Source organism: Crocuta crocuta, unplaced genomic scaffold (assembly GCF_008692635.1).
Source record: "Crocuta crocuta isolate KB4526 unplaced genomic scaffold, BGI_CrCroc_1.0 scaffold125, whole genome shotgun sequence".
Lineage (NCBI taxonomy): Eukaryota > Metazoa > Chordata > Mammalia > Carnivora > Hyaenidae > Crocuta > Crocuta crocuta.
The window spans coordinates 2,423,235-2,443,444 of record NW_027531143.1 but is presented as its reverse complement, the minus strand read 5'-3'; the positions used below and the strand labels follow the sequence as shown (position 1 = coordinate 2,443,444).

General features: G+C 38.9%; 1 protein-coding gene across 1 annotated transcript in view; it reads right to left on the bottom strand.

The window, feature by feature from the left end:
• Positions 1–3,117: 3,117 nt before the first annotated feature.
• PTGFR (prostaglandin F receptor) overlaps positions 3,118–20,210 on the bottom strand; it is a 50,387-nt gene continuing 33,294 nt past the window's right edge. Inside the window, exon 2 of the mRNA XM_077771143.1 lies at positions 3,118–3,516. Within this exon, the coding sequence (XP_077627269.1) occupies positions 3,214–3,516 (303 nt within the window). The 3' untranslated portion in view covers positions 3,118–3,213. The remainder of the gene's footprint in view (positions 3,517–20,210) is intronic.

Genomic DNA, 20,210 nt, shown 5'->3' with positions numbered 1-20,210 from the left:
CAGCAATACAAACAAGTAAAAGCAACTTTTGGCCTTTAGGAAAAAATTTGGAATATTTCTGTCACCTAGTTAAATCCTCAGTAAAAAGCGTGATGCACTGAGATGCAACTACAACTAATTATGAGTCAGCGTTATGTGTCTTTGTAGTCATAACCATAAAAACCACCATGCCATTGGCTTTTTTTGGCTCATTTTTTAAAGTCACTAACAAAACAAAAAGCCTGTCATTAGCAAGCCATTTGCCCAGACTAATATAATTCCCCAGAAATAATAAGATCAAATAGTATATGAAGCTGTTTCGATAGTACTTTACCCAATAAGAAGGGAATTTCAGTCGCAATGGTAGTCTAATTATGCATTTTAAAACAGAGTTTTAAAATTTCAAAATTGGTTAACCTGCTGAACACTATTTGCGCTATTTATTTCCACTATTCTGAACAAATGTACTTTCATGTTAAACATTTATATGAAAGTTATTGATGAATGCTACACTCTATTATTCAACCTATGACAGGATGCCAAGCTGCACTGAAATACATATTGTAACAGATAAAATTCTCAGCTCAGATATATGCATATTGTCATGTTTGCTTTATTTCATTTTCCTTGGACAAAAAAACCTAAAACAATGAAAATGTATAATCTTTTACTTTATTTCTTTTCTGATTTTTGGTATCTATTTCTTGGGTTTAACATCATTATAAAACCAACTTAGTTACTCTAAACCTATGCTCAGATAATACAGATAACCCTTCCAGAATATGCACAGAGTGAGTCCCCTGTCATTCCCTAACACCTTACAAGCCATGCATTCCCACACATGATAATGTCCCAGTATCTCCTCAATACAGATACACATGGCCAGGGGTACACCATGGCAATAGAGCGACCATTATGCCATCCCCTGGAAGCCTTAAGGAGAAGAGGCCTGGAATCCTGGGTCACAATACGTGGAACTGTTTGCTACAGTATCCTCTCCAGCATGAGGAGGAAGGATGAGATTTTGGTTCCTTGTGCCTCAGTTTCCAGGACACCAACACTCTCTTAAGTAGCTCTGGGAAATAAATGTCTCCTCTAAGCCATCTAAAAGTTCTAGACTGTAAGTGCTCTTGAAACACATGAGAACATTCATGTAATGTAACAGTAATCAAAAACTGCAATGGCTTTTTTTAAGTATATACACTGGATATTTAAATATATACCAAAATAACCAATATAGAATTGTCATTTGAAGCAAAATGCATGAGGGGCGCCTGGGTGGCTCAGTCGGTTAAGACTCTGACTTCAGCTCAGGTCATGATCTCATGGTTCATGGGTTCAAGCCCCGTGTCGGGCTCTGTGCTGACAGCTCAGAGTCTGGAGCCTGCTTCAGATTCTGTCTCCCTCTCTCTCTCTGCCCTCCCCTGCTCGCTCTCTGTCTCTGTCTCTCAAAATAAAATAAAGACATAAAAAGTATATTAAAAAAGAAGCAAAATGCATGAAAACTTTGCAATTCCATGCTTATTTTGCATCAAAAAATTCTTGTCTGTAATTCAACTGGCAAGTATTTACTAAGAATCTTTGATGTGTTATATATGTAAGAATAATCTTTGTGTGACTTATCATTTACTGGTCTTAAACTAAGAATATCATGTGTCTTCATGTGTGTGTGTGCGTGTTTGTGTGTGGGGGGGAGTTCCTTTCTTCGAATTCACTGGAAAAAGTAGTTTCCTTTAAACCTTCAATGAGGCTATTGCTTCATTTCTTTTAATTTATTCATAAGAATTTACCAACATTCACAAAAGCTAACAACTTCCGAAATAAATTACCAGCCAAAAGCAAAAAGTTGTGAATATAATAATTTAAGTCTAGCTGAACCACACAGAGAAGGTTAGTTTTAAATGGACCACAGTTAATGAAGGTAAAAAACTCTTTTACAGAAATACATTTCCTTTCTATGAAACAGAACTACCTACACTATATTCTGATGGCCCCAGGACACTTTGAATGATTACTAAAATTTGGGGAGTTGAATTATACTAATGAGCAAAGAAGTCTAAAGTATTTCTGGGAAATTTGGGGAGAGATCATTATCCCCTTATCTCTTGGTCAACCATAATAATGATCTCCAAACGCCTGCTTAATGGCCAGTTTTCCCCTTGACACGGGTAGCATAGGCTTTAAAGATGCCACCTTACTGATTTAGTGAACCAGCTTTCAAACAGAATTTTCTCATATGCTTGAGTGTGTGTGTGTGTGTGTGTGTGTGTAGAAAGCACATACAGATAGTCTTTGAATATTATATATAGATCGTATTTCTTTTGTTCTCTGATACAAGAATGAGAGCTCAAAGCAGAGCTCCTTTGCCACCATTCTTTGCTCCTGTCACTGGGGTTTAAGTTCTGTTTGTTGGCATTACCTATGGCAGAGCTTCTTAGGATCTGCTCTACTTCAAATCACCTGTTTATGCACTGACATAGAGCCTTTGTTTCTCTAAAAATTATTTACTGTGCACTAGAATTTTCCGAGGAAAATTACTTGAAAAAAAGTGCAAATCTATAACTTGCTACCCCCCCCAAAAAAAACACCTTCAAACAACAATATACCTCCATAGTAAAACATGCAAGCATTCATGTTTGCCAAAATAACAAGGATACATTCATTCTATAGATGCTCGCCAGGTCAGGCCACCTGACAACCACACCTGGTATAAGGGAGGTCATTATATTATAACAAGCCACAGTGAATCCTATGTGACATGACCATACATATATGGATTGAAGCATCATAATGAGGTGGGTAACAGGCCAGGTCAAATAGTGAGAGTGCTCCCCTTCATCGAGCCTCATTTATAAGGAGAAGTTGCAGATCAGTGACCCCCAAATCACCCATTTCACTTGGCAGGTAAGTATTGAGATGTTCTTTGTCAGAAAGGCCAAGTAAATGCCTAAGGCTTCAACACAGTCACTCATTCCAAAAGCGTAAATAACACAAATAAGCCCAATTTTTTTTCCAATTTAACTCCCCCATGGAATGATCCCATTGTGTTTACCTCCAGTTGACAAAACAAGTAAAAAGATGCAATTATACAGCTATTTTACCAAATTTCAAAAGCCAATTCTGGCAAAGTCCCCGAACTGCTGAGGTCTGAATTTTCCAGTTAGGCTTTCCATATCTAGCCAATTAAGTGAAATATTGACAACACTTTTAATTTTGCTTTAGACCTACACTGACTTACTGTTCTATTAAACTAGGTACTCGCTGATTTGTTTTCTCTGCAACTGGTGACTCAGAAATAGCAGCAACCTTTAGGGAATTTTTAATGGAGCTGAGCTCCCAAACATGCAAGCTGATGACATGAACTCCACAGCAGCGTCTGACAAGTTTGTAGAGATTCCGAAGGACTGCCTTTCGTAGCAGAATATACACCCAGGGATCTAAGATTTGATTCCACGTTGCCATTCGAAGAGCAAAAAGTGTTGTTTCACACGTCTCCAGAGAATTATTTCCATTTATTCCAATGTTGGCCATTGTCACCTGAGAAACAAATAAAATAACAAAATCAGTCGATACAGATTTTTTCTTGGTCCTATCGTTGTTTAGCTTAACTAGCCAGGCTATGGGGTATCCATTTCACTTTCTGCAGAGTGATGTTATTTTGCAAAATACTGACAAAAAGAAATGAACAGTAGCAGAAACATTGATGTAGACACCTGGATCCTTTGAGTTCAAACTGACATTAGAACCACAACTATGATAACTTATTTGGCAAGTCAAATGTACACAGATAGAATGACCCAACAGAGGACAAAAACTGACACCAGTAACAGACCTTTTCTTACTTTGGGGAGTAGTAAGTTCAAAGCCGACATACATTTACAGGCTTCAATGAAAAAAACTAAAGTTTATTTATGTAAACAAATTAAAATTAAGATAAACTAAAGTATAGGTAAACTATAGATATGAGGTTCTTAAAATAAATTTAGAGCACCTGATACAATTTGCACATGGAAATGGTATTGTTCTAGCATGTTACTTTTAGAATTTTCTGCTTTGTAACCACAGTACTAATTTTTTATTTCATATTCCCTTCTGTGTAATCCCTTACCCTAGACTTAACTTGGCTAAAATATTCCAAAAATGCAATGGAATTTTCTAAGGGTTTTGAGGGAATGAGTTCCCTCTACACTACCATTTGGTCAACAATAACAATGTAGATTTTGGTCTCATGTATTCATTTCCTGACCACCCATGATGGTAAAGAGATCATTTTGTGGAATAAGTTCCATAAATGGCCCCAGCTACATGTTAGAACTGGTCCAATAACTGAGCCCAGCTTTGACTTCCAAATAAACAGCTGCAGAACAGACACACAAGAGGGCTTTGAAAACACCTTGGCTATAAAAACAAATAGGAAATAAATGAGCGAAAGGTGAAACTGAAAAACTTAGGGAGGGTTAGACCACTATACCACCGGCATTAAGAGAGGATATAACAAAGCCTGAAGCCCAAATGAAAAGAAAATCAAGTCTTTCATGTCTTCTTAATGGACCATTATCAGAAAGAAATGTCAACTTGGCCAGATGATATTAATGGTTGAAGAATGAATGTCCCTCATCCAAACCTTCATTATCTACACAGCAAAGTGCAAACTCCTTAGCTGGCTGGCTCCTTGATGACACATCTGAAGTCTGCTGCAGGCTCATCTCCCCTGCAGATACTCCATGCTCCAACTGCCATGAAGGCCTCACCTGTCCCAGATGTACCTTGCCCTTCTAAGCTTTGGCTTGTGTGACTCTATTTTAAACTCCTATGCACCCTTTCTCTGCCTGATAAACTCTGATCCATCCTTCAAGCCCCATGGAAAATGAGCTCATCTCCATGACACTTTCCCCAACTGTCCCAAGATGAAGTAGCAAGTTGCTTCCTCTTTGTGCTACCACAGCCCCTGCCCATAGCCAGTTCTGTCTCTTACCACAGTGTGTGATAATTATGCATTTATCGCTATATTTGTAAGTATCTCTTCTTTTTCTTTTTTTTTCTAATATCCAGTACAAAAGCTGACACCTAGGCTACACTCAGTAAGTATTGGAATGAATAACATTGTATTATTTTCTATTCATTGAGGCTATTTCTAGAAGCACAACGAAACATGTGATCATCCATCATAACCAACTAATATTTTGAGGCTTAAATGTTTCTAGAAAATACAATGGCATCCACTAGTGAAGGATTCCAAAATGGTTTATTGTCAGTCAAATAAACAGGATCTTGCATTCCATGCTAATTCCCTGGGAAACAGTTCTTTCCTTCTGGGTTCATTTCCTACGGGAATATGTATCATATTACATATGTTAGGCCTACATATGTTAGGCCTGAACATTCTGTAGCTACAGAAGGCCAACAAAGTTTCTTTCTTTTTTTTTTTTTAATGTTTTTATTTATTTGAGAGAGAAAGAGAGAGACAGCGTGAACAGGGGAAGGGCGGACAGAGAGGGAGATACAGAATCTGAAGCAGGCACCAGGCTCTGAGCTAGCTGTCAGCACAGAGCCTGATGTGGGGCTCAAACCCACCAACTGTGAGATCATGACCTGAGCCGATGTCGGACGCTTAACCGACTGAGCCACCCAGGCGCCCCAACCAAGTTTCAACATAGAAAAAAAACCACAGTCCTTGGGGTCTCTGGGCAGCTTAGTCAGTTAAGTGTCTCAGGTCATGATCTCGTGGTTCATTAGTTCAAGCCCTGCTTCCGGCTCTGTGCTGACAGCTCAGAGTCTGGAGTCTGCCTCAGATTCTGTGTCTCCCTCTCTCTCTCTCTGGTCCTCCCCCACTTGCACTCTGTCTCTATCTGAATCTCTCTCAGAAATAAATTTAAAAGACTGGAAAAAAAAAGAAAAAAAGAAAAATCACAGTCCTCACCTAATAAGTACTTGAGTCAGGTATAGGCTCTTATGTCACTGTTCCCCAAGTGAGCCAGTAGGATAGAACAAATAAATCTTTATGAGCCTAATTCCTCTTAGAAGAAAGCAGGGCCAGACTCAGGCAGTTGAATTAAGATATTTTGGCTTTATATTTTTTCTTTACCCATCAAATATTTATTATCTGGTATGTGCCAGGCAAGGATACAATGGCAAGCTAAGTAGATGTGTGCCTGCCCCCATGGAATTTACAGTCTATTAGCTGGGGCTTGAGGGGTGGGGAGTTGGCTCAAGGACAAAGGAAATGTATTTCTCTTGCCTCATGACTATTAAATGAATGTATTTCCTACTAATGATTAGATATGTTTCTAGGAATCTCAGCTCCTAGTCAAGACACTGGGAACAGAGTTGGGAACAAAGTTGATTCATATAATCATCTGGAACAGCTGGGCATGGTTAGAGACATGCAAATTAAAAACACCTGAGTGACAGGACACACGCTTCTCTGACCCTCCTCTCTCCTTGCAAACAGCAGTGTGGTCACCAGGTGTGCAAAGACATTGTGTCCTCTGCTAGGAGAAGTATATTAGTATACTTATTACTATATTATTGAAAATTCAGGACAATCTAAGCCAACAAAAGATAATTATAATTATAATTATAATTATTTTATGTAATGGAAAAATATTCAAGCATTAACATTTGTGATACAGTGTTAACTTTTTAAAAAGCAAGTTACTAAACTGTATCAACTTGAGTGATCCCAATTTTGAAAACAAAACAAAACAAAAAACAAACAAACATGTAAGTTTGCAAAAGTGTAGAAAAAAAGACCAGGGTGTGTATCAGTATTTCAATTGGTTATCTCTAGATCATAGAATTACAGAAGATTTTGATTTTTGCCTTTGGTGAATCACTAATTTACTAATATTTTAGATAGACCATGCACTGCTTTTGTAATTGGTGCATTTTTCCAAGTAATTAGTTGAGATATACTATTGTACTAGAGAATCAGAACTAATGTGGATTATTTATGCATGTCTGTCTGTATGTGAATGAGGTGCCACAGAATTGCGGGAACAGGGCAAGCCCTGGTGACACTGGCAGAAGTGTGGGGGTAGGAATGAGGAAGCCTGCCATGTTCCCTGGGTTGTGTCAACAGTCATCTCATAATCCTTGAGAGACCCCTTCTCTGGTCGGCCCACCCAAACTTGGAGTCCAGAGAGCTGTGTACAGATTCTCATTACACACTCCACCTTTCATCTAATTTCCAAGTGATATCTATGGAACTAGAGGAATATTATGTGTTATTTTTCTAAAATATCTTCCTTTGAACCTTGACACATTATAGTTATTCATCTTGACTAATGATTGGAATACTGAGAAACGAACAGGGCCAAGTGTTTGGATATTCTATGGAAAAATCAATGGATTGACATGATCCCTCTAAACACAGAGAGGAGAGAGAAATACTGAACTCAAAGAAGTATATGGGAGGGAGGGATTAGGTTCACTGCTAGTTGCAAAAAGCAAAAGAGATAGATGGTAGAATAAATCATCCAGTTATTTGGACCATGTAATACAATTATATGAATTGTTAAGGTCACCAAAATTAATAAATCTGCCAGGCTACTTCACTTACATTTAATAGTTTTATTCTGGAAGCTTTTCTATCATCCTCTACTGCAAGTCTATGTATCTTTGAACAACTATCAGGACCCCAGTGGCTGTTCACAATTAAAAGCAATGGTAAATTTAAAATCATGTTTCATTTGCTCTGAGCAATCATAAAAGTAAATTAACCTAGATTTCACTTATATGTGGAATCTAAAACAAATGAACAACAGCAACAACAAAAACTAACAGATACAGAGAACAAACCGGTGCTTGCCACAGGCAAGGGAATTTTGCGGTGATCTTAACTAGACTCATTGTGGTGATCATTTTGCAATATACATAAATATCAAATCATTATGTTGTATACTGGAAACCAATATAATGTTATATGTCAATTCTACCTCAACTGTTTTAAATAAGTAAATCAATCTAGCAGTAAGTAGCTTTTGAGTGTTTACTATAACCAGGTATTGTGCTAGATAGTAGTGATGCAGAGATGAATATTTAGAGAAATCCCATCTAACATATATTTTGCTTATGTATCTAGTTTTTACTTCTGTCTCTCACACTAAAATGAAATCTTCTCGAAAGCATGTATTTTTCTTTGGTTGGTTCTTTGTTGTGTCCCCAGCACCTGCCATATGGTAGGGCAGTCAATATTTGTTGAATGAATTAAATGAATGGGGTCCCTATGAGGAGAGCCCAGTAAGAAAGCAGACAGGCATAATGTTGTAGTGGAGTACAGGCATGTAAATGATGACATAGGCAGGCTATTTACTGACATGTCAGCTCAGATGCGGTCATTGGAAATTATCAGTTTTTGCAATCTTTCTAGTATATCACAACTATAGTTATTCAGACTTGATTAATTTTGAATTCATGGTGATTCTGCTGCAGTTTGTCGAAATTTTTTGGCACTATTTTTTAAGGAAATTTAAATGACTACACAATCAAAACCATTTCTGATGGAATGTCCAACTTCTTTAGACAGCAAACCATTTTTTTAGAACTTTATCAACATCTATCTTCATATGAACAATGTCTATGACAATTATACACGGTTCTCATCTAGTCCCTGAAGCAGATGTTTCCACACGTAATTCTTATTCCAAGAAGCACACCATTCCTTGCGTCCTTTCTGTCATCACAGAACACTAGTTCAGGGAGAGTTCCTTTAGGGAATGATAGTATATACAGAAGTACAATACACTGATCGCAAGTTACTGTCCCTTATGTTATCATCCAAACACTGATCTTTAGGTCTGCCCTTTGAATAACCACAGAGATAGGGGCTAGTTGTGAATATGCAATTACAATCCGGCCTTATTGGATGATTAAAAAAAAAAAAGTTCCATCCAGAAGCTTCATTCCATTCTATCTCCATGTTTGACAAGTTTAGTTTATGTGTTATTTGGATGTGACTATAAAGAACTAGGTAAAGAAGATGGATTTTTAAGCACCACAACACCTATGAGTATCCGCAAAGGAGAAATTTCATTCTCATTCAACTGCAATGGCAATTTTGGAAAAGGAATATTATATAAATTACTGAATCCATCTTGACTAAACAGGTGACTTTTAGAGGTAAATATATTTGTGGTGATTTAACCAGATAGCATTTATTCTGGAAATAGAATAGTATTGTATCTCTGCATTAGTGACTACAAGAGCCTTCAGGAAAAAAAATTCTTGTGCAAATCCAGAAAAACAGGTTTTTAAAAAACTGTCAGAAATAGAAACATAGAGATTGTAAGAGGATGCTTCTTTACAATTATGAATTTTTTTCATATTTAAATTGTATAAACTTTTACACCATTAAATATAGATGGTAGCAATATTTCAGTCATTTCCCATTTACAGACTGCTCACTGAAATTTTTCAAACCGCATTTTGCACATGGCAGATGATTTAGACATAAGTAAGACAAGAATACTACAATAGGGGAGGACAAAAGCGTACGGTATTTCTTAGAACCCAACCCCGCCACCCGAATGTTCAAATCAGTGCTGCAAAGTACAAACGCTTGTGTGGACTACATTTTTATTTTCTGCTTGATTTGTTGGTAGAAGATTAACCAGGGTCACCTGGACGGCTCACAGTTGGTTGAATGTCTGGCTCTTGGTTTCAGCTCAGGTCATGATCTCACGGTTCATAAGTTCGAGCCCCATGTTGGGCTCCAGACTGACAGTGCGGAGCCTGCTTGGAATTATCTCTCTCTCCCTCTCCCTCTGCTTCTCCCCTTCTCTCTCTCTCTCTTCCCCTTTTTCCCTCTCTTTCAAAATAAACAAATAAACTTTAAAAAAAGATTAACCAAAGAACCCAGCCGACAGCACATTCCTGCCCCTGCCTAAAGACTTACAAAGCTGCAAACACATGAGAGAATAGGGTGTGCTGTATAGATACTGCCCCCATTGGAATGGGTGCAGCCCCCTTTGGAATGGGTGCAATCCCAACCATAATACTTTACATGCACATCAGCTTCACATCAGCTGAAGAAATGATGTGTAAAATGAACAATGGGAAAAATTTTAAACTAAACAGTACACAGTGACCAAAAAAAAAAAAAAAATGTGTGATACCTGACAAATCAAAAAGTTCATCTTTCTAGAGATGTCTCATTTGTAGAATCCATGTATTTTAACTTGCTATTGCAGTCTCTTCTCCCAGGCCTACATCGTTTTTTAAGTCTGGCAGTGGGAATATTTATGCCAAATGTCCTACATATAACTGTCCACATCGTCCCCGCCATTAGTACTTACAAAAGAATGCTGTAAGTTCTTTTTCTGATACATTTTTAAGGGAATAAAATATAGTCACCTATCCCAGAACACCAGATCTCACAAAATTCATAATAAATAAAATTTATATATCAGTTATGTCACATGTGATCATGTCTTTAAGGAAAACTATAGAAAATATAAAATAAATACAATCAAAAGATATGCCCTAAAGTTCAAAGAGATTGTACTGAGTTACAAAAAGTAAACTAGTCATAGCTGAATGAAAACCAAGTACACAGTTAAGAGAACATGCTTATTACTAACTGCAGACCCCTCAGAGAACTTGACCACTATCAAAACCCAGGCTAGCACTAGTCCATAAGGACCGGTCATTCCAGCAGTTATGGGATCCTGGATCATGGGAAAGGCAGAAAGTTTCCTGTAAACCAGGACATGCCACCTAGGAGTGAGTGATACAGCCATAAACACCAACAACATCAACAGCAACTGAGTATTCCCCGTGCTAGGAAAGCTCTTGTGATACACAGGGCAGGTAATCTTCCAAACCACCCTGTGACATGTGTATTGTTATCTGCATCTTACAGATAAGGAAAGGACGGTCCCATAAGATAAAGGACCCATCCATGGTAAGTGTCAGAGCCTGATTAAAAGCCTGTTCAGGGCCTGTCTTCTTAATTACTACATTAGACTGCCTCCAGGCCCTGCAGTTTACTGGCTTCATTCTCTGCCCAAACTTCACCCGGGAAGAGTAGACAAAGCCTAGACAGAGCCTTCGAAGGATTGAGAGATACTCAGGAAGACACCTGCCTGAAGGAACACAGATCTCACAGCAACTACCTCAAGGGAAGGACGTCCATGGAATCTGTGTCAGCATCAAGAAAAGTGCCTTTCCTGGCCCAGTTCCTGCCTCATCTTCTGCCAACATTACCACCCACCCTGAGGCAACGGTGGGGATGGAAGGAGAAAACAATGCTGAATGGAAGCCCTGCTCCAATCATAAAAATGCCTTAAGAAGCCCTTCTCTTTCTCCCTTCAGATTAACATAGATATATACACCTTGCCCCTGAGAAAGGCCAAGGATGACAAGGAAGAAGCAGGTAAATAAGATTTAAGATTGCTGTCTCCCAGTCAGAGGGGTCCAGGGAATTCTGTTCAAAATTCTTGGCCCAAAGCTGGAGATGATGTAGAGTGCACAATTACGTGTCCGCAGGATCACTACCACCAAGACACAAGTTCATACTTCAAAAAGTAAAGCAGGAATGTCACTGAAGGGATTTAAAGCAAGGGGAAACAAAATTCACTTTGCTTATTATGTACACAGAACTGTGTACATCACTTCTCACGAGAAAACAGAATCACAGAATCTTAGAGAAAGCAGGAAAGTTTCCTTCATCTAGTTCAATCCTCTGTATAAAGTAGAAATGCCTTGCAGTGTCTTTAAGCATCTTTAAGACTCAGCCCTGACTCATGAGAGAATCTCTTCCATTTAAACTGTGTGAGTTGTTGAACATTCTCCAGTATCAGGAGCTGAAATGTACATATTCTAGTTTTGGTCTCCAGAGCACCGTGGAATAAGTGCTGTCGGCTTTTCACATACTTTTATAAACAATGTTAACTTTTATCTATTTCTCCATTTCTTCTACTGTTTCTCACACAACATGGCTTGCAAATGCCTGGCTATCCACCTCTTATACCCTAGTTTCTCAAACTTCCTTTAAAAAAAAATGCACTGGTCGGAACTAAAATTAACACTCTCTTATACAGTCCAAGTACAGAGTTCAGTGGAACAATCACTTCTCGAAATCTGGACAAACCACTCCAGTCTGTGCCTCCAGGAGTAAGTCAGCCAGTTTCCCCTCGTGACAGATCTTAGCTCCCAGCACATTACAGGAAATAAGCTTCTTACTTATTAAAGGTACTCCTAATATGTGGAGCAAGACAGCCTTCACACTTCCCTGCTTGCTTCCAAATTACTCAGACTTTTATGCATGGATGTATAAATATTTAGATATAAATATGCACAGTTAGAGCCACATACCTGTGCCTATCTTAATGGGTTTGTTTTGTGATATAGTATCCAGTTCTGGAGACTCAGATGTCAAACCGAGGTAGGACCCCTGTATGTGCTCTTTGTCCACATGCATGATGTCTCTCTTGCTTGGTGTCTGATCACTTAAAAACCAGACTATTATGTTCTAGGCTCCTAACTTGCTCTCCAGACACAATTTACTTATTCATTTATTTATTTCAACTTGTTCGTTATATTTGTCAAATGTTTCCTAAATGCCACCACAGGTCATTTGCCCCATCCTTCCGTCACCAGGCAGCACCTGTCTAAATCCTCCCAGCCTTCTCATCCATCCCCTCCAGGAAATCTTCCCGAAGTCACTCTGGCTCGTACTCTCTCATTCTACATTCCCATCATGCTCCCCACCACCCCACTGGCATTGATTGACACAGTATCGGTACCATGTGTAAACTATATCATAACCAAATCATGTCAGCATAATAGTCCTTCAATTATGTTGTATGTAAGTGCCTTATGTCTTTAACATTCTCAAATCCTTCTCCTCTACTTTCAGTGGGATAATTGGGAAAAGGCTCCCACAGCTGAGATGAGAAAGACAAGAAGAAACAGGTAATTCCAAGCACAGAATTTCGGAGGGTGAAGCAGAAAGTAAGTCAGGCAGCCCCAGATCCAAGAGGTCAAGGATTTACTGAAAAAAAGAGAAGTAAATGGAAGCTTATGTGGACTTGTGTCTCAAAGAATGCCTCAGGCCCTGTGGCCATTGATCTATAGCCTACCCAGAGTACCCATGTATTTAAGACTAAAAGAACCTGGTACAATTAAAGTCAGTTTTAAATATTTAATTATTTTAATGTTTATTTATTTTGAGAGAGAGCACGAGTGGAGGAAGGGCAGAGAAAGAGGGAGAAGAGAATCCCAAGCAGGCTCCACACCATCAGCACAGAGCTGGATGTGGGGCTCGAACTCACAAGCCATGAGATCATGACCAGAGCCAAAATCCAGAGTTGGACACTTAACCAACTAAGCCACCCAGGTGCCCCAAATTTTTAAGTTTTTTTAAAAGGGATTAATCAGAGATTTCCCCAGAAGCTTTTACTATTAAGGGAAAAGTCTCTACTCTGGTCAAATTGAGAATCATTGCAGAGGGTAAAGAAGAGGCACAGATGCAGAGATTCCCACCTGGCTGGATCCCAGAAGGGTTTGGGGGCCTGGGGAAGGGTGACGGAGTATATTCAAAATGCTACACCAGAGACTTCTCTGTCTTAGAGGTCCTAATCCTGGCTAGAGGGCTTCTGCCATCCCTGTACCTCCTGCATCAGCTGTTAAATCCAACTCCCCGACTAATCAATGAGTTTGATCTAACTTTAGAGAGGCTTTGGCCCACCTANAGTCCACTAGGGTGACTTAGGTGCCATAGGAATGATGGGATTCCTTTGCCCCAGTGTGTCAAAATAGGAGAGAAAGGGAAAGGAAAAGTCCTATTGGCACTTTATAGATTTTAACTATTTCATCCTCACAAAACTCCCTGGGATTGTTACTATTTTTCTGATAATGCAGATAAGAAAACAAAATCAGAGACATTAACTTGCCCAAATTCACACTGCTGGTTGGTGAAGAGGCAGGATTTAAACCCAAGTCTGGGGCACCTGGGTGGCTCAGTTGGTTAAAGGCCCAACTTAAGCTCAGGTCATGATCTCGCAGTTCACGGATTCATGCTGTCGACGGGCTCTGTCCTGACAGCTCAGAGCCTGGAGCCTCCTTCAGACTCTACTCCCTCTCTCCCCTCCCCTACTTGTGTTCTCTCTCTCTTTCTCTCCTTCCCTCCCTCTCTCTTTCAAAAATAAATAAGTAAACATTTAAAAAAAATGTTAAACCCAAGTCTATCTGGCTTCAAAGCTTATGATCTTTTACTCAACCATTTCCAGTAATAAAGCCAATAATTGTATGATATATTTACGAACAAGATGACAAAAAGAAAATAATAACAAACACTTATGGGTACTTACTATGTTCCAGGAACTGTCTTAACATATTTTGCATCTATTACCATATTATTATATTATCATAAATATTATCACATTTAATGATAATAAACATTCCTTGAGGAAAACAGTGTTATCCCTACATGAAGATGAAGGAGCTGAAGCATGGAGAAATGCAGTAACTTGCCCAAGGTCATGGCACTAAAATATGACGGGATCAGGATTTGAAGAGCTGCAGCTGGTGAGTAAGGATGCACGTGTTGGTCTCCTTGGCTTTCACAGATCTCATTTTTAACTCATTAGGTTTCTATCTCTTTCTGCCCTTATCTATAAGTGTTCTTTCTAGCTGATTCTGTGGTAGGGTCCCCTCCCTAAGGAGAGAAAAAAAGGGAGAGAAAACTCCAAGGTAACCTGGCTATGCACCTACTTGACAACATCCCTCATGACCTTGTAAACTCAGACTACTTAATCAGACTACATGATTGTGTGTGTTACCATATATGAGAGACAAAGAAATAAAAAAACTATGCCATGTAACGTTTGGTGCTGAGTTTTTTAGGAATGAACCCAACTGAGTGGTGCCAGCACAAATGAAGTCACGTCCCGGACATTACAAAGCCTCCGTGTCATGACTCTCTGCAAGAATCCTGCTACAATTCTAACACTCTATCACTCAGTATTTCTATTAATGCATTTCACTAGTATCTTTTGTGAAAATCAGGAACGTATGCTATTAAATACCTTGCTCCAAATCTTTTGTGCCCATAACAACAGATCTAAGTGTCAGGTAGGGTCCTGTACCACAAGTGGATTATGCTTTAAACATTGGCAACGATAGATGCATAAGACATTTTCATCCTAATCAAGAACTTGTTATCTAAAATGTCATAATTAAGGTAATTATTAGCAATTAATCTAGGAGTTAAAGAGAAAATACCAAGTTGGAAATGAGTGGTTGTATTGGAGGCGTACTGTTTCAGGAGCAAACAACTACTTTGACTGTTGGCAACACTGTTTCAATAGCAAAAGCAGACTGTAGCAGCAAACTTCTGCTCTGAAACATACTGTTTTTCCAAAGAGAAGTTTCCAACTAGCAAACTTAGTTTATTATTATAGAAGTTCATAAAGATTTTCTGAAGCATCCTCTAAGCTCTAGGATAATAATTTGTTAGTTAATGAGAATTTTTAATGAAATGAGTGTACTTTTAAAAATAAAAAGATATCCATTATCTATTCTTCAACTGCCTCAAAAGCAGATGCTACAGCTCCATCTACCCCATCAAGAAAAAGACTTCATCTGTCTTGTGGACTCTGTTATCCCCAGTGCCAAACTCAATACTTGGTACATAACAGGCACTCAATAAATACCAAATGAAGAAATTAATAACTAAGAAATTTTAGGGCCCATGGAGGGCCATGATTATTATTGTACACTGGGTGGGGCACATAGTGGGTGACTAATTATTAATTGGCATACAACCTTCTCTATAATGCACAAAACTATCCCTTTACTTCAATGGCCACACCACCATTAAAAATGAATAGCTAAAATTCATCAAGTTCATGATACTGTTATGTTCAACATCCAATAGAAGACAGATTTAATGAGTTGTGGGGTCTTAAGTGGGGGTGAGGGGAGATCTTTTAAACAACATTTTTAAGTTTATTTATTTATTTTGAGAGAGAGAACAAGGCGGTGGGAGCAGAGAGAGAGGGAGAAAGAGAATCCCAAGCATGTGCTACACTCTCAACACAGAGCCTGATGAGGGGCTTGAACTCCTGAACCTTGAGATCATGACTTGAGCCAAAACTAAGAGCAGACACTTAACAGACTGAGCTACCCAAGTGACCCAAGGGGAAATCCTTTAAAATTAATTTTATTTTACTTATTTACTTACTTACCTATTATGGTAAAAGACTAAGTTATTTTAAGTGGTAAGTTTGGGCCTTGAACGTTTAGCATAAGCAAGTCACTGATGTATCTCTTTGGTACAATTTTAGGGATGCATTTATGATGACATTTTTTATATTTCATTAATTGTTACTTCCCTAAGACTTCAAAAAGTCAATCACTTACTGCTGTATCAGTATAATAATAATAATAATAATAATAAATTGTACTAAATTCTTTTGTTAGTTACAGTTAAGACTGAGGGACCATCAATCATTGTCTAAAAATCAAACTTACTAAAATATGAAAGCTTATTGCCTCTATGCCATGTAAATTTCTAAATAAAGATTCCCACAGCTTTTTCAAAAATCACAAAAACCCAACTTTTAAATAAAAACAACAGTTTTACAATGTAGAATATACAGTCATTAGGTTGAGCTGATGTTCTTTCTGAGAAAAAAATTACTAATTGCCTAAAAATTCACAGTTGCTACTAAAACTTACATCTGCTGCCTTTGTCGCTGAAGCCTATGGCTTGCAGTAAAGTGTAAGAAAACTTCTGAGAATGTGTCAAAATGCTCTACTAAAAAGGACCCATCAGCTATACTATCATTTATCCTTAACAAGGGTTCATAGTTCTGCAAGACTTGGCTTTTATGAAGCAGACTGAGTGCTCCATCGATTTTATGGAAAAGTCCTGGTCATTTCTTCCATGAACACAAGTACATTCTATCCCTTTTTATGTGTTACTGTAACCCATCCATGACATGTCTCCTAACTGACTACGGACCCCAAACTTTTGCTTCACTGAAGGCATCTCATTCCCATTCCTCTCACAGATCACGATGCCTGTCATGAATATTTCCTTGCTGTGCTGCTGACCGAGATATTGTTTACTGCCTCACTTGTAGCTTGCTCACCAATTATGTCTGTGGTGATCTCATTCTTTTCATTTGTCCAGTCCTGAGGACCTCTATTATAAAGAGCCAGTCACTGGTGTTCTTGCCCTGCTCCACAATATTCACAAAGATCTGTAGGTAAAACTGTTTGGGACCCTGGATATCTGTGGCAAATGGGGTGTTAGGCTTATACAAGTTATATGTGTCAATTTATACCTCATATTTCAATGATTCTATGGCTGACAAATGATGCCAGACAAAGCAAAAGGCAAAAGCCCTGAAATGGGCACCCTCCTACACTGTTGGTGGGAATGTAAGCTGGTAAAACCCCTCTGGAAAACAGTGTGAAGCTTCCTCAAAAACTTAACAATAGAACTCCCCTATGACCCAGCAATAGCACTGCTAGGAATTTACCTGAGGGATACAGGAGTCCTGATGCATAGGGGCACATGGACCCCAATGTTCATAGCAGCACTCTCCACAATAGCCAAAACATGGAAAGAGCCTAAGTGTCCATCAACTGATGAATGGAGCAAGAAGATGTGGTTTATCTATTCGATGGAATACCACATGGCAATGAGAAAGAATGAAATCTGGCCATGTGTAGCAATATGGATGGACCTTGAGGGTGTTATGCTGAGTGAAATAAGTCAGGCAGAGAAGGACAGATATCATATTTTTGCACATTTAGGTGGATTAGGAGGAAGTTAATGTTGGATGAAGTGGGAGAAGAAAGGGAAAAATAGTTGGGGAGAGGGAGGGAGGCAAACCATGAGAGACTCTTGAATGCTGAGAACAAACTGAGGGATGGGGGGGTGGGGTAGAGGGGATTGGGGGGTGATGGGCATGGAAGAGAGCACTTGTTGGGATGAGCAATGTGTGTTATATGTAAACCAACTTGACAATAAACTATTTAAGGGGGAGGAAAAAGGCAAAAGCCTCAGCACATGCCCAGTAGGATTCAATCATCTCATGTAAGACTCTCTCCAGAAATGAATCATGCTCATGGAGGAGGTTCGGGAAAGCTCCTGCCCCTTAGGATCTCAGTATAGTGTTGAATTTGATGCTACATTAACCCGAAACTTCAGGAGCCTCTCAGAAAAAAGTATTGGTTGTCTTCAATTTTCTGTCACTGAATAGGATATCGCTTTCAAATACAGGTCTCACAATAATGTTTTAGTTCTAATGAATAACTTAAGTTATGTATAGTTCTTGCAGTACAGAACAGGACCTGGATGGGTTTTTTTTTTTAATTTGTTTGTTTTTATTTTTTAAAGACATACTGTTCATCTGGTATAAATAAGTCACAGTAACAAACCAAGTCTCCTTGGTATAATCACTATGTGAAGAATTATTATGTAAGCATATCACCAATTTCAGAAGACTGCTTCCAGTTTATAACTATTAAATTGGGACAGTTTCTAAGATTTCAAGGCAAAAACACAAAATATTGTTATGCTACTTTTAGTATTGTGGTATAATAAAGAATTTGGCTGGCCATTGTCCCTGATTCTCGAGAGGGAGCCTCTAAACCCTTGGAATTTCGTAAATGATGGGTATGTCTTTATTATTCATGGTGGGCCCCTGGAATCCTGGGTGTTTATGCTAGACAGGTGATTCCTGGGAGACACGTAGGTAATTTCAGGATGGGGACCGGCCATGCTGGAAAGACTGCTCGTGTAATTACAGATGGTCCTTCAATTATGATGGTTCAACTTGTGATTTTTCAACTTTAAAATGGTACAAAAGCTGTACACATTCAGGAGAAATGGTATTTCAGATTCTGAATTTGTTCTTTTCCCAGGCTAGCTATATGTGGTATGAGCCTCTCTTGTGATGCTGGGCAGCAAGTGGCAGTGAGCCAAAACTCCCAGTCAGCCACTCTGTCACCAAGGTACACAAAATGATACTTATAACCCTTCTGTTCCCATACAACTGTTCTATTTTTTTTTTAATTTCAGTACAGTATTCAATAAGCTACAGGAGATATTGAACACCATTATAAAATAGGCTTTGTGTTAAATAATTTTGCCCAACTATAGGCTAATGTAATTGTCCTGAGCATGTTTAAGGTAGGCGAGGCCAAGCTATCATGGTCAGTAGGTTAGATATATTTAAAGCATTTGGGGAGTACCTGGGTAGCTTAGTCAGTTAAGCATCCGACTCTTGATTTTGGCTTAGGTTATGGTCTTACAGTTCATAAGTTTGAGCCCCTACATCAGGCTCTGCTCTGACAGTGAGGAGCCCATTTGGGATTCTCCCTCTCTCTCTCTTTTTCTCTCCCTCTCTCTCTGCCCCTCCTCCACTTATGTGCTACCTCTCTCTCTCTCTCTCTCTCTAAGTAAAATAAATAAACTTAAAAAAGGAAAAAAGTTTAAAAAAATAAAAGCATTTTGACTGACCACACTCTCAATTTACAATGGGTTTATCAGGACATAATCTCATCATAAATTGAGGAAGATCTGTGGTGGGTTGAGGCTTTGGGCCATGAGCTATTAGCCTGACCTCCTGGAGATTGACAGGGTCAATGATTCAATCATTCATGGGTAGGTAATGAAACCTAATAAAAACTGGACACTCAAAGCTCAGGTGAGCTTTCTTGGTTGCGGATACATGGAAGCTTGATGCTGGGGACCCCCCCAGGTCTCATCCCGTGAGTGTCTTCTTTTGGCTAGTCTCGTAGGTATCCTTCACAATAAAACTGTAAGTATGAGCATAGTATTTTCTGAGTTCTGTGAGTCATTCCTGAGAATTAACAAATTTGAAGGTGAAGTGGGAACCCTTGAATTTTTGTAGCCAGTTGGTCAGAAAAGCAAGGGGCCTGGGAATCCTCAGGCTTGCAGTTAGTGTCTGAAATGAGGGCAATCTGGAGGAAGATGGTGCCCCTAATCTGTGAGATCTGAAATAACTCCAGGCAGTTAGCATCAGAATTGCTTTGCGGATACCTGGTAACATCTTTGAGCATGTCAGAGGAACAAAGTTAAGTATTGCAATAGCCCTGGACTGCTTCAGTTTAGGCATCCTGATATTGATCTTGCAAGTTGGAACTGCGTACCATTTTCATACATTAAGAAGCACTTGGGAGGATATACATGAACTTTTCAATTAAGCCATGATGGTTATCCTAGGTATACCTAAGCAATAAAAAAAAAA